This window comes from Poecilia latipinna, unplaced genomic scaffold (genome assembly GCF_001443285.1).
Source record: "Poecilia latipinna isolate Pla-1442-1.1 unplaced genomic scaffold, P_latipinna-1.0 Scaffold94, whole genome shotgun sequence".
Taxonomy (NCBI): domain Eukaryota; kingdom Metazoa; phylum Chordata; class Actinopteri; order Cyprinodontiformes; family Poeciliidae; genus Poecilia; species Poecilia latipinna.
The window spans coordinates 396,578-409,928 of record NW_015112710.1 but is presented as its reverse complement, the minus strand read 5'-3'; the positions used below and the strand labels follow the sequence as shown (position 1 = coordinate 409,928).

Sequence of the window (13,351 nt, the reverse complement as noted above, 5' to 3'; positions counted from 1 at the left end):
GAGAACTGATGTACACTAATGGTCTCCCTCCAACCAGACTGATCTTGAGTATTTTGCAAAGCAGAATAGAACAGAACATTTTCACTTATTTGTCTTGCATTTGTGATGTTTATGGAAAGTCCTTTGGAGTTCTTTGCACATTTGAAGTTAGCAAATCTTAAAAAGTTAAAGATTTGCTAATCTTTAACTTAGCAAGATTAGCTAAGCATCTTGTTGCTGTTGTTAGCAGCAGCTAACAATGCTTAGCAGCATTGATGGTTGCTGAAGCTTTCACTTTAACCATCTCTTCATTCCTAAAATTATGTGCCAATCTCTTAGTTAAGTGGAAGAGACGTGAAAGTGTTTACAACGTTAATGGGGTTGATTTAAAGGTTCAAGGATCACAGGATTAAACTGAACCACCTCCAACACTTGCAAACACACTTCCTAAGGCCACAGTCAATACAAAGATAGAATCTAGTGTTATGCAATCACTGTGCTCTGCTGCAGCGACCGTCTGAAACTGGGAATAGAAAACATTGTAATCCAACAAGAGTGTGAGATTTAGCCTCAGCGTATGAATAGTGTCACTGTCTGACATAGAGCCTTGTTGTGTTCACATGCAAAACAAAAAATCAAATGCAAATGCAGCCTATGTGATGCACCAATGTGCTTGTTTGCAGAACAATGCACAGTGGGCTCTGCATGCAAAAACAAACCATGTTAACAGTGACCACATGGAAAGCAGGTTAGTATTTGTGCATATCAATGTGTCACCTGCAGTGGACTACCTCACTTGGGTTGATATATGAAGATGATAATTAAGGTGGTCGTTTCTAAAAGACAAAATTGAACACATTTTTAAAGGAAGGTTTGGTTTTAATATGATTGTTAAATAGCATCAGACGCTGGCCAAAGACTTTTCACATGTGGGTGAAGAGCAGGTGGGTGACCTTGCATCATAGTTACAATTTCAGAGAACAACTATTTAATAAAGCTGCTAAAGATGAACTCTGACAACTTTACTAAATATTGTAAAATATCATAATGTTTTAAGGGTCAAGCTTGGGTGACTTTATGGTTTCTCTTAGATCTGGAGGTTTAGTAACCAGCAGAAAGAACTAGTACCTTTCTGTAAAAATCACTTTGGTCAAGCAGCTTTTCATGTCCGTTAAAAGGAGGAATTATTTACTGGGGGCTTGAAGCTGATTCCAGTCTGGGACGTTTTTAGATTCTTAAAGAAGACCAGGCTTGTTGTCATTGTTAGCAGCCAGACCACGATGGCTCCATGATGCTTCTTGTCTCATTGTGGTCTCTTTCAAGCTACGTTGTTTTATTGACTTTTAAACTGTTTTATGCTGTTTACGGCCCATTTGTGGACATGCACAGCAAATTAGCTAAGGCTATAAATGTTACGGAGTTCAATGCAATTCAACGTATGCCGATTCCAGCTGAATTTTATTGAAACCGTAATCAAGAAGATTAAATATAACTTGTGCTTTTGCTTTATCGAAAAAAACAACAGTCCCATAGTTTATAGTTTGCAGTTCAGACTGATTAAAAGAAAAAGAGTATTATCTCTTTGGGTCTGAAAAAAAGGGGAATACATAAAAGCAATAAACCTTTTAGCTGTTACAAGTCATATTTATATCACTTTTATATTTGGTATTTGGTTGACATATAGTGTTCAGCAGAAATACATGACATTCTGAAAGTGCCACAGTTCAATGGTGCATGACGTGTTATAAATGATCAAAAATATAGGAAATACATTTAAAATCAGTTAAATCAATATTTGTCTAATTAGGATATTAAAAGACTTGATTAAAAAAACATATTCAATTATTTCCCTATTTTGCTAGTTATTTCTTGTTTGTGTGGGATAGTGATCTGTGGTGACAGCTGATATTGATGCACACGTTACAAGAAGTATTTAATGTACTAATTAGACATGAAAATGAAATATAACGACATTTTTATTGAATTGAATTTCACACTAAAATATTTCATAAAGTCTTGACAAATATATATGTGTTTATGTTTAACTATGACTGGTACAAATAATGCCTTAATGACTTATTTTTAACTTCGTGACACTTTGGCGCTCCATATAGTCTATTTAGTGGGTTTCTTCAAATCGGTCGCTGTGTGTTTGTCCCTCCGACATGAGCGGCTGCATTCAGACCGAAAACAAAACATTTCACAGCTCACCCGCTGGTCCTCTCTGACGTCTCTCCCCCACGGATTTGGCTGCTACACCTCCAGGCTCAGATCATATTCCCGAAGCAAACAAAACAAAACAAAAACAAAAACAAAAACCCTAGCAAACCAACAAGCGTGGACTTCTCCTTCTCCACAACGATGCAAAAACTTTTGTCTTAAAAAGAAGTTCCCGCGCTGACACGCAGCGCCCGTTTCGCAGGACTTCAGCAGATCAATGACGCCGGTCTCTCACTGTCCCAGTCGGGTCAAAGTGACGCGGCGTCCTCGGTCAATTCCTGACTGCAGACAGACGCAATAGAGGCGGCAGAAGTAGACGCTGCTGTCACTGTGGCTCATCATCATCATCATCATCATCATCATCATCATCATCATTATTATCCCCCGCCTCTCCTCCTCTGTCCCTCCCTCAGCCTCTTGCTACTGTCTTTCTATTTACAGACGCTCTAAGGACATCCGATCAGGGGCTTTCCTTTCACCTCTGTGACTCGCCAGAGGTCATTGTGATAGTTTAACCCATCAACATTAATAATGGAAGGAAAACAGACAGCGTAGAGAAAGCAGTTTTAGAAAGTGATATATAAACTTTTGTCCAAGTCGTTTTGAGAGAGTGCTTCAGGTTTCTTACACGCTTGGTTTGACATCATGCTAAGTAAATGTCACAATTTGTGCAGCGTGCTTCGATATGAATATGTCACTAGAGAATTTGTATCGTGTGCAGACTTTTTTTTTTAATATTTCTTGTGAATTATTAGGGACAAGGACATAATTAGTTTTGGTCTACAAACTGGCATCTAAATTATTTCTGTTTCTTCACTATTATGCACTGCTCCTTTTGTAAATAAATAAATGTGATTATGAGAACAAGCAACACAGATCACAAAAGTGAAGAAGTAAAAAAAAAAGAAAAGAAAGAAGTTTACCAAGGATTTTTCCTAAAATGAAAACATTGTTATTCTGAGACTGTCTTCCAAGAACAGACTGTCTTCAGTCAGAGGCTTCTTCAGATCTGCTGTAATACTGAAAGCCACAGGAGATCCCACCTAATCACAACCATCATTTCCACAACTACTTTTTAAGGAATCTTGGATATTATGAGAGACAAGAACATTTAACTTACCTCTGGGATTAATAAAGCATTTCAGAATTTTAATTTTATTTAATTTACAGACATGAGCAGCGCAAAGTGAACTAACATCTTTTGTAAATGTTGAACAGAGAATAGGAAATTAGTTTTTGTGTGTGTGTGTGTGTGTGTGTGTGTGTTACTGAGATTGTGCCCAAATAAGAGCAAATAAATTCTTTTATTTTTAACCTAAACAGCTTAACGTAACCAAACAGAGTTGCTTTACCTTCCATCTTGTGCTCTGCTTTGTATCATCCAAAACAAGGTCCCTAAAGCTGAATAGCTGCTGTTGGAATTTCACACTTGTTGCCTCCCATTTTCCTCATTAGTATTCAGGACAACAGTAGGGTGTCCCTGGGGAATTCAGCTCTGTCCCCCGCTCCTTTGTATGTATGTGTGTGTGCAGTCGTACATCCATCTTTGTAGGGACCCGTTCTCGTTTCAGACACTGAGAGGTCCTGGATGTTTTCATAAAATAAGGAGATTTTGAACGATTTATTTATGCTAACTTTGGTTAAATGGTTTTATGGCTGACTTTAGAGAAAGGGTTAAATTGGATTAGGAGTTTAATTTGGACTAAATGGCTGCAAGCTTCAATTGTCCTCACAGAGGCTGAGAAAGGGTTGTGTGTGTGTGCGTGCGTGTGTGTGTGTGTGTGTGTGTGTGTGTGTGTGTGTGTGTGTGTGTGTGTGTGCGCGTGTGTGTGTAAGTGGAAAAGGAGAGGGGAGTACCATGACCCTGAGTTCAGGCAGAGACAAAGCTTCCTTTAAGGCCTCATCATCATTCCCAGTGCTCACACCAGAAAGAAGCTTCACTGGGCCACAGGTCCTGCACATTCATCAAGGAGGCTCATATACCCCACATGTTCGTAATGTTTTAAAAGCTGAATGGCTTCAATTAAAGATGAATGCAGTGGGCTATCATTCTAACAGCTGCCTGATGACGTCTAAGCCTGATAAATGTAATGAAATGCCGTACAAAATTAAAAACATCTAATTAAATTCAAGAAATTAGAGTATTATGTGTTACTGCAATAAATTGTATTCAAAGTTTAATGAGCATAGATAATTATAGGGCTGTTATACTTAGTGCCTTATGCCTATTGTCATAGGTTATTCAAATATTTGTCACTATAATTACTCTAAAAGGCGGTAAATTACGTTTCACTGCCTAACTGCAATTAATAGCACTAGTAATCCAACAAATTAGGATTTACTGTTATTACATTTTCAAAAAGATGGGTAATGAAAGCTCCACGTTTTGTCACATTGCAACCACAAACTTATGTGTTTGAATGTTTTTTTTAAGACCAACAAAATGTAGCACAAGGATGTGAAGCAGAAGAAATATGACATGTTTTTCTTTATTTTGTATTTACAAAAATAATGATTAAAGGATACATGAAGGTTGTGGTGTGTATTTGTACCAAAGCCTCTGGAGTCAATATTTGTCAGATCACTTTTTGCTGCATTTGTTGTAACGTTTATCTCACTTTTGCACAGTTAGAGACCAAAACCTTTTGCAAGGAACTCAGTTTCACTTAAAGGGAGCTGATGGCATCTGTTTTCTTGTCACAAAGTCTTTTTTGGATTTGGACTCCGATGGGCCCATTCAAAAGCATTGATAGGCTTTGATTATAACCATTTCCCTGTAGCTCTAGCGGATGTTTTCTGTTATTGTCCTGCTTGAAGGCGAGGGAATAAACTTTAAGAGTTTATTCCGTCCCAAAACTTTCCTGTTTCCGGCTTTGGTTCATTTTCTCATCAACCACCACCTTTGTGTGTGAACCACCTTCCCTGTCCCTGCCAAAGAAAAGCATCCCCACAGTCTTACACCTGCAGGTCACCTGTAGGTAATTATTTTGGTCTCCATAATGCTCTTCACATGTTCTCTGACAAATATCCCAGGTCTTAGCTGAACAGCTGGATTTAAATTGAGATTTCAAGTCTTTTACAACTTGTTCCCTTGGGATTTATGTAGGGTTATCACAATAAAGGCAACAGAATACAAATTCAGGCCACACTTTTTAGATCCTTTTCTGTAAAATATGTCAGAAACCATGTATCATTTTCTCTCTGCTTTGTATATATGTGTGCTACTTGTGTTATGTCACAAAATATAAAAATGTAAAAATAAACCAAATGGTAAACACTGCGCTCCGTTTTGTGAAATAAATATATAAAACTAGATAAGTCAGACATGTCATGAGGAATACATTAGATGGAATATGCATCACACGGTCAAAGGCTGACACTCCACAGAATCCTCCTTCTGTCAAGTGATAAATTGACCTAAAATATATGGGTTCATGCACTAGATGGGGGATATACTATCATGGACATGCAGAGAGGTTGCATGCATCTTCTTGAGGCTGCTCCTAATGTACTGCACTGTAAAGACACATGCATGGGACCACACACGCAGCACCATTATTACTCAGGCAATTTTATTTCTTTTCCAGTCTTCACCCCACTTACTCTTTCCTCCACATCTCATTACAGCATTGATATGGGAAGAGATAAAAAAGTAAGAAAAGATAGAAATGTTAATCACAACCTTGTCATATCTGGCTTCTGCATTTTTAGATTGCAGACGCCATGAGGAAATATTCTCCTCGGCGGTAGAATATTATGGTTTTCATAAACCTTGCACCCTGGCTGTGGGGATGGGAGAGGGTACGGAGGCAAAGCAGGTCAGTTTCACGCATGATTATTAGATGTGTATCTCCTACTCCTTTTTGATGCTCACAGTCTTATTCAACTCAGCATTACTTGGCATCTCATCTGACAGTTTAATTTGAATCTCGGGTTTCATTTTTTAATACTGTTAAAAAATAAAATAAATAAAAAATTATGGGAGTCACATTTGTTTCCTGGTTCTGCTTTTTCATGCAGAAACATTGGTTATTATGCACAAAATTCAGATTGGGGACGCTGTCAGAAGCAATCATGAGTTTGTGAGGACACCTGCTGGGCAGTTCTTGATACTGTTTCAGCTTCTAAGAAGCCAGAACGTGTTGCTGCTCATTTAATTTAATATGAATGCATATTGTAAGTCTAAGGAATAAATACCTGAATATGCATTAGGCCTTATATGCATTTGCAATTACTATATGTACTTTACACCAAACAACACACTTAAGACAGCTGCATATTTTGGGGGACTTTTATTGACATATCGTTTTTAATTATTCAGCATCACCTGCAAAAACACAGACAAAAACATAGATCATTAAAAGGATTGTTCAGATTCTGTTCAAGTGAGATTCTGTTAAAAGATTAAAAGAAGTTAAAACCCCTGTAAGTAAAATATTTGTCTAAATTGTCCCTCGACCCCCAATCAAATACCCAGTGAGGATTCACAGCACTTCACTTTTTCCCCATTTTGTTATGTTTCAACCTTATTCCAAACTGTATTAAATTAAGCTATCCCATCAAAATTCTACACATAAGTGCCTCATTACAGCAAAGTGGGAAAAGGTTTTTGAGTATTTTGCAAATTTATTAAAAATAGAAAACCAAGAAATCCCATTTACGTAAGTATTCACATACTTCATCGATCCACATTTGGCAGCGATCACAGCCTCAGATCTTTTTAAATATGGTGCAACAAGGTGGAAATACTCAGAGTTCTTCAGTGCAGGTAAGATATTAACTGGGTTTAACATAAACAAAAAAAAAAAAAAACTTTCTTTCCAAAATCCCAAAACATTCCTTTACGCTTCCTTGTGCTTCTCTAATGCAACTTGAGATTCGCAATTATGGTATAAGATATTGTTACTGAAGGAAAACAATAAAAAGATTGGTAATTTATTTTATAATATAATATTTGATACAATGCAACAATTATATTTTTTTAAGACAACTTAATGGAACTGTTGTACTTAGGAAGACAACTGATTGGTAAGTTTGTTTTTGGGGCTCAGACTGAATGCAGAGGAAAACGTATCTCTTTTTTAAAAACACATTTTATCAACGCTTTTTACAGTTTTCCAAGAAATACCAGCATGAATTCTAATGTAGTTTTACGCCTACATCAGCCATCTTTTTGTACCTGGTCGATCCAGCTGTTGAAAGCAGAGACTCTGGTGAAGACGGTGGGTTTCTTCACGTAGTTGCAGCCGAGGCCAGACACAAAGCTGGCAATGCCATGGATCTCCCAAACACCTTCGGCGTTCTTACAATTCAGAGGGCCACCAGAGTCACCCTGAACAAGGAGATTCAGAAAGAAGGTCTATGTTTTATTCAACTGAAGGAGCGACCAGAAGATCGACCAGAAAGAAATAAGGAAAGAAAGAAAAAAAGGAAAAAAAGGGGATATCACTATCAAAATCATTGATTCATGAAGAATTATTATTATAAATTATTATAAAGTTTATTTGATAGGGACAGACACACATCGACATAGACAAACTGAATAAAACAGCAGTCCCATGTTTGCATTATGGTGCAGGACAGGTGGACACAAGAACAGCATTTGTTGATTCTTGGCGTCACGCCACAAAAAATAACTTTGAGGCAAAAATTATTCTGTTTCATTTCAGTGGGATCGCTTTGTAGGTTTATTATTAATTTATTTATTTATTTATTTATTTTGCATGGCTTCAAAAACAGCTTGTCTAATCACCGATCAGGCATTTTGAAGGAATAAACAAAGCAACTCAAAACACATAAGTGCTGAAATAATCATCTCCCTCCTCGTGTGCATTCTCAAACAGTGCAGCAGACTTACGTTGCATCCAGCAACAATTCCATCCCCACCGGCGCACACCATGCTGGTCCTAACAGCGATGCCCCACCAGTCAGACTGGGAGCAGGTGGCGTGGTCAGCCACAGGCATCAAAGCCTGCTGCAGCTTATCAGCAATGGGGCCTCCGGCTAAAACACACAGGCAGAGTCTATTACCGTCATACACATAAACTCGCTGGCTGTCAAAGCTGCTTTACAGGAGCTCCCCGAGAGCCAAACTCAGTCTGACCCAAATTTTCAATTTAGAAGTAATCCCCCTGCTGAAAAGTTTCAGCTCAAATCTTATGCAGGTAATTTTCTTCCCAACTTCCCAAATAGCTCCGGCTAACCCTAACCGTTTATGAATACTGCCACTATGGCTGAACACTGGCCAAACGTGCTAATGGAAATGATACGAGGAGGAATGCAGCCGAAACGTAAACAGAGGGAGAACTTACTGTACACTCTGCCCCAGCCGGTGATGTAGCAGGGGTAGAGGTTGGTCAGCAGAGTGCCAGGAGCGGGGATGCATCCCAGCTGCACCTGATCACTCAGAGTCACTGGCTCGGACAACTTAATCAGGGCAATGTCATTACTGCAAGGAAGACAGACAGAGAAACGAAGGCTTAGGGAGGGGTTGACTTCCCCAACCTAAGATACTGAAAAGAAAGGCAAGGAAGTAAGTGCATCCATAAATTACTTTCCAAATGCTAATCAAACCTTTTGATTTAAATCTTACTGAAGATGTTGGTTCTCTCGAGTGTGGTCCATAGAGGTAGTGTGTGATGTTCAGCAGAGAACATCAAGGCTAACATGTTAATATTAAATGTTTTATCTATTAATCAGTGGAGCAACTTTTCAAAACATAAGAAGTTTCGTTGGTATCCAAATTTAATTACTTTATCAGAATCACCAATGTTGATGTTGAACCCTGTTCTAATCTTAGGCACTTGCTGAGAAATGGTTTGTTTCATACCACTTTAAAATTTTATTATAATTTCACTAGCATGTTATGCTAACTAGCTTATAATGTCAAGCCTGCTAGCAAGCTTAGTTTTTGAATCGTAAGGTAGTCAGTGCCAATAAACAACCCATCTTAGCCATAGTTGTCAATGAAAATATTTGTGTGTTTGCATTCTTATGAAATCAATTCACTTTTGTGATCTAGTTTCTTGTAAGCACATTAACTAACTGACCCGTTAGTTTATTTGGTCCTCTCATTTCCAGCTAAATCTAAATCTTCAGCAATATGCTCGAGCTACGTCACCAACTGGAATGAAGAAAATAGATAAAGAATGGTATTCTGAGTATGTTTGCTTTATATTATCAATGGAAATACTCGAAACTCCATCCCAGAACAGCAAATAAAAAGCTGCTGCTTTTGTAAAGACAGCAAACAGCAGCTCTAGATTTGCTTAAAGTGGGATAACCTTAAGAGCTTTGGAAGTTATATCAGGTAAGTGTCTTTTAGTTGTTAAAAGAAAGCACTATTCAAAGCTTCATGAATGTATGAGAGATTCAGTAGCTCAGATACCATAGTTACAGGAAGACATTGCAATATGTGAATATACCTAATTGATGTTTATGTAGAGAGAATCTTAGTTGCTGTCTTCGTTTTTCTTACCCAAAGGCTACGAAGATGGGGTTCCACTTCTCGTGGACGATGATCTTCTCGGGCAGGATGGCTTTGGAGCCAGCCTCTTCTTCGACCAGGTTGTGTTTGCCCACAAACACCCTGTAGGAGAACTCGGTACTGCGAGAGAAAGCAGACTGTTGAGGCCCAAGGCAAACCAGACAGAGGGTTTATTAAACAGTTGAATGATTTGATTAATTTGGTCTGATTGTGCTTTTGTGTGGAGGAATAGATAAATAAACTTTGATGAGTTGAATTTGCCATTACAACTTCCAAAATATTTCTCCTTTTTTTTTTTTTTTTCTTGGTAGGAAAATTAAGCCTTTGGTGAAACAAATAAGCAAGCAGCACTGCATGGAATAAAATAAATACAGAATTTGCTGTGAAATGATGGTTGTGTTCCTGCGTTCATGTCTTTTATGCGCCTCAGCTTCTCATACTTGATGCAATGTGCAGCAGTCATGACCCAGTTGGCAGCAATCAGAGATCCTCCACATGTGTGCCTCCACTCACCGTCCCTTTCGTACTGCAGAGAGATCTAAAAAAGGGAGAGGAGGAAAAACAATATACATGGAAGTGGGCTTTCCTTCTTCAGATGGATGGTGTGGATTCCTGATTTAACACTTAAAAAAAAAAAAGCCCTGCTTAATTGCAGGATTTTCAACGGCCACTGGGTTTGTCATCCGATAGCCAGATGCTGAACCTGGAGGGTCATCAAAGTGAACATAAAAACACAGACAGATGTGTGCACATCTGCATACCTGCCAGGGCCAGCTGTGGGGCTTGGCATCCACTCCATTGACCACACGGGAAGTCAGGGGCTCAACAGGAGGGGTGCCGCACCCAAGGGCTGAAAGGAAAAGGAGCAGGTAGAACACACACACACGCACACACGCACACACACTTAAATATATTCTGAAGCAGAGTGCAACATTTCTCTCCTCACCAAAGAATCACAAAGGACCGGCTTACTATGTACTAACGAGCAAATGCAACACAGAGAAACAATTAACCACAGAAATAGAATATTCCAGATGTTCTTACCGCCAGCAATGAGCACTGAGGCCAGCACAATGGGGATCATGTTGATTGATGCTTCAGCTGAGGGACGGTGAGACCCACACACTCTCTTTTAAACTTTCCACCTCAGGCAGCTCTCTCTCTGAACACAGCAGCGCACTCTCCAATTGGTCTGCGGCGGCCTGCTGAGGCCGTAGATGGACCAATGGCAGCGAACCAGGAGTTTATTTCACACAGGTGTATTTTCTGGGACATTTCTCATGACCTCCCGGCAGCATTAACTCTAAATCACTAACCTTGGCATAAGTAACATTGTTTTTGGGAACTTGGACATGAATATATTCATATTATGAGTGTGTTTGAAATGCAAATGGCTCTATATATGCACCAAAGACAAGTTTCAGTATTCAGATAACTTCTACACCTTCAAAATACCTGGAATTAAATGCTTATGTAACAGCACAGGAAGTCAGCATCTAGATTCTTGGCACTGAAGAGTTTTTTTTTTTTTTTTTTTTTTTTTTTTTTTTTTTTTTTTTTTTAGAATTGTACTATGAAAAAGTGTTCCTAAAAAAATACACGGTAACAATGAACAACAGATGGTTTTGTTGATGCAGAAAATGTGTTGATATTTTAACACATGCAGTGGTGCGGCTAATTCTGCTGTGTCAGGACGCCATATGTGTGACAAAACTTTGCACTCATCATATTTTACATTCATCTGTCATTTTCTCTGCAGCACATATTTGGATCTCCTACAAAATATTCCGACCTAAACTTTCAGGTGGTTGTTTTATTGAGCTTGATGACAGGACCTGAAGAAAAGAAAAGGCACAAATTAAAAGGCAATTGTTGTGGTGTAACAAGCCTGAGGGGTGTCCTCGTGCAGACTTAATAAATCTGTCAGGGATTACGTGAAAATATGCTCCACCAAGAGTGGCAAAGGACTTTGATGGAGAAAAAGAAAAATTAAATGTTGGTGAGGATGCTTAAAAAAAAAAAAAAAAACTGTAAGTGCCTGCAAATATTGCTTCATAATCACCACAATTCTGCTATAATTTGTGAAGCAGCTTGTTTTATTGATCAAAGTAAATGTTGTATTCAAAGCAATTAGTCGGGAAATTTGTCAAATCACTTCAGACTGCAGGCTAGACTCTCAGATTGTTCTTGAGTCATTTATTTTCCCAAATCACCACTAGATGGGACAGTTCATCTGCTTTGATACCACACTCATTTATGTCCATTTAAAGGAGAGGAACAGAGATTATTCTGAGTACAAATATATGTGTTGTATTTACTTTTATTTGTTCTGACAAAGAAACGAAGAAAAAAAAAATCACTTTTACTTTTAAACTAAGGTACAAAATGAACCTTGGAAGTGATCGTAAAAGGTTCCTGGGGTTCTGTAAAAAGAAAAATTCAAAACGGCTAAATCTGCTTTCAACATTTCCTTTAAAAGTTTTTTGTTGTTGTTTTTTTCCCCCCCCTGGGGGCATTTACTCATTTTGTAGTGAAGCCAATTCTCAGAGGAAAGAAAAACACTTTAAAGAGGCAAAAAGAAACCCAAACAACCAGAACAACGTGGGCACATGTGTATTCTGCTTTCTTGCATGCATGGCATCATGCAGTGCAAAATGCTTTGTGTTGCGTCGCTGTACATCATCCATCATACACCATGGTGAAACAAGATGATGGCAGTGTGAGGTTTCTTTTTTAAACAAATACACAGAAAACGGTCAGGGTTGGTAGGAAGACCGAGGCATCTAAATACAAATCAGTCCTGGAAGAAAACCTGTTAGAGACTGACCAGACCTAAAACAAGTCTGCTCACTGATGCTCTGCATCGAATCCGATTCAGTTTGAGATGTGCTGCTAAACAGAATGGGCACAAATGTTATTCCCTCCATGTGCAAAACTATCTATCCGATATCATCTTTTCAACTCGCTCTACCTAAATAATATATTCCCATTATGTGACTGCAAAAGACTTGCAGTCACATTTCTGCCTCCAGATGTGATATGCAATTCATTAAAATCTAATTAAAACGTCTCTTGAGATCACCAAAACATTGTCAAACCTCTTACAGGGCAGTGTCTGGCACACCACCGTTTCCTGACTAAAGCTGTTGTGTTCATTAATTTGATACTGAGATGAGATAATGAAGCGAGGTTTGAACTTCGTGCGGTTTTGCTGTAAAAGATGTAAGCCTGACCTGTCATAGCTCCCAAATCCTTTTTATTGAGGTCAAAAACCCCTGATCTCGTAAATCTGCTGCTTATCAGTGAAATATGTTGTATCAGAGGCAGTCTGTCATGTTCTCCTGACTGAGCAGGCAGAAAAGCCCAGTGACTGAAGCCCTCCGGGGAAGTTGTAGTAGGTACAATCCAGACTGTTTTCCCTAACAGAGCAGCAGCTGAACTCTGAATGACACCACTGTTTATGGTTGGTTTATATCATGTTGTGGCAATAAACCCAGCACTGGTCATTGCCATTTTCTACATGCAGCAAAAAGAGAAAGATTTTGCAATACGTGTAAATATTATTGTGGCATGCCAGTGTTATTGGCTGCTTCCAGCTGTGAGTGTGTGTGTGTGTGTTGATTTTTTTTTTTTTTAACCTCTTTTCCCCCTGCATGTCACAGTCAC

General features: G+C 38.7%; 1 protein-coding gene and 1 long non-coding RNA gene across 2 annotated transcripts in view; both read right to left on the bottom strand.

The window, feature by feature from the left end:
• LOC106941819 (uncharacterized) overlaps nt 1–2,663 on the bottom strand; it is a 10,203-nt gene extending 7,540 nt beyond the window's left edge. The window contains exon 1 of the long non-coding RNA XR_001423463.1: nt 2,191–2,663. This is a non-coding gene — a long non-coding RNA (uncharacterized LOC106941819). The remainder of the gene's footprint in view (nt 1–2,190) is intronic.
• Nucleotides 2,664–6,474: 3,811 nt separating this feature from the next.
• Nucleotides 6,475–10,841, bottom strand: ela3l (elastase 3 like). The gene is made up of 8 exons (XM_015024929.1): nt 10,730–10,841; nt 10,447–10,535; nt 10,126–10,223; nt 9,677–9,805; nt 8,511–8,647; nt 8,057–8,202; nt 7,379–7,531; nt 6,475–6,526 (listed from the first exon to the last, which is right to left on the bottom strand). The coding sequence occupies exons 1-8, from the start codon at nt 10,767–10,769 to the stop codon at nt 6,509–6,511; spliced, it is 810 nt and encodes a 269-aa protein (XP_014880415.1). The 5' UTR covers nt 10,770–10,841; the 3' UTR covers nt 6,475–6,508.
• Nucleotides 10,842–13,351: the final 2,510 nt, after the last annotated feature.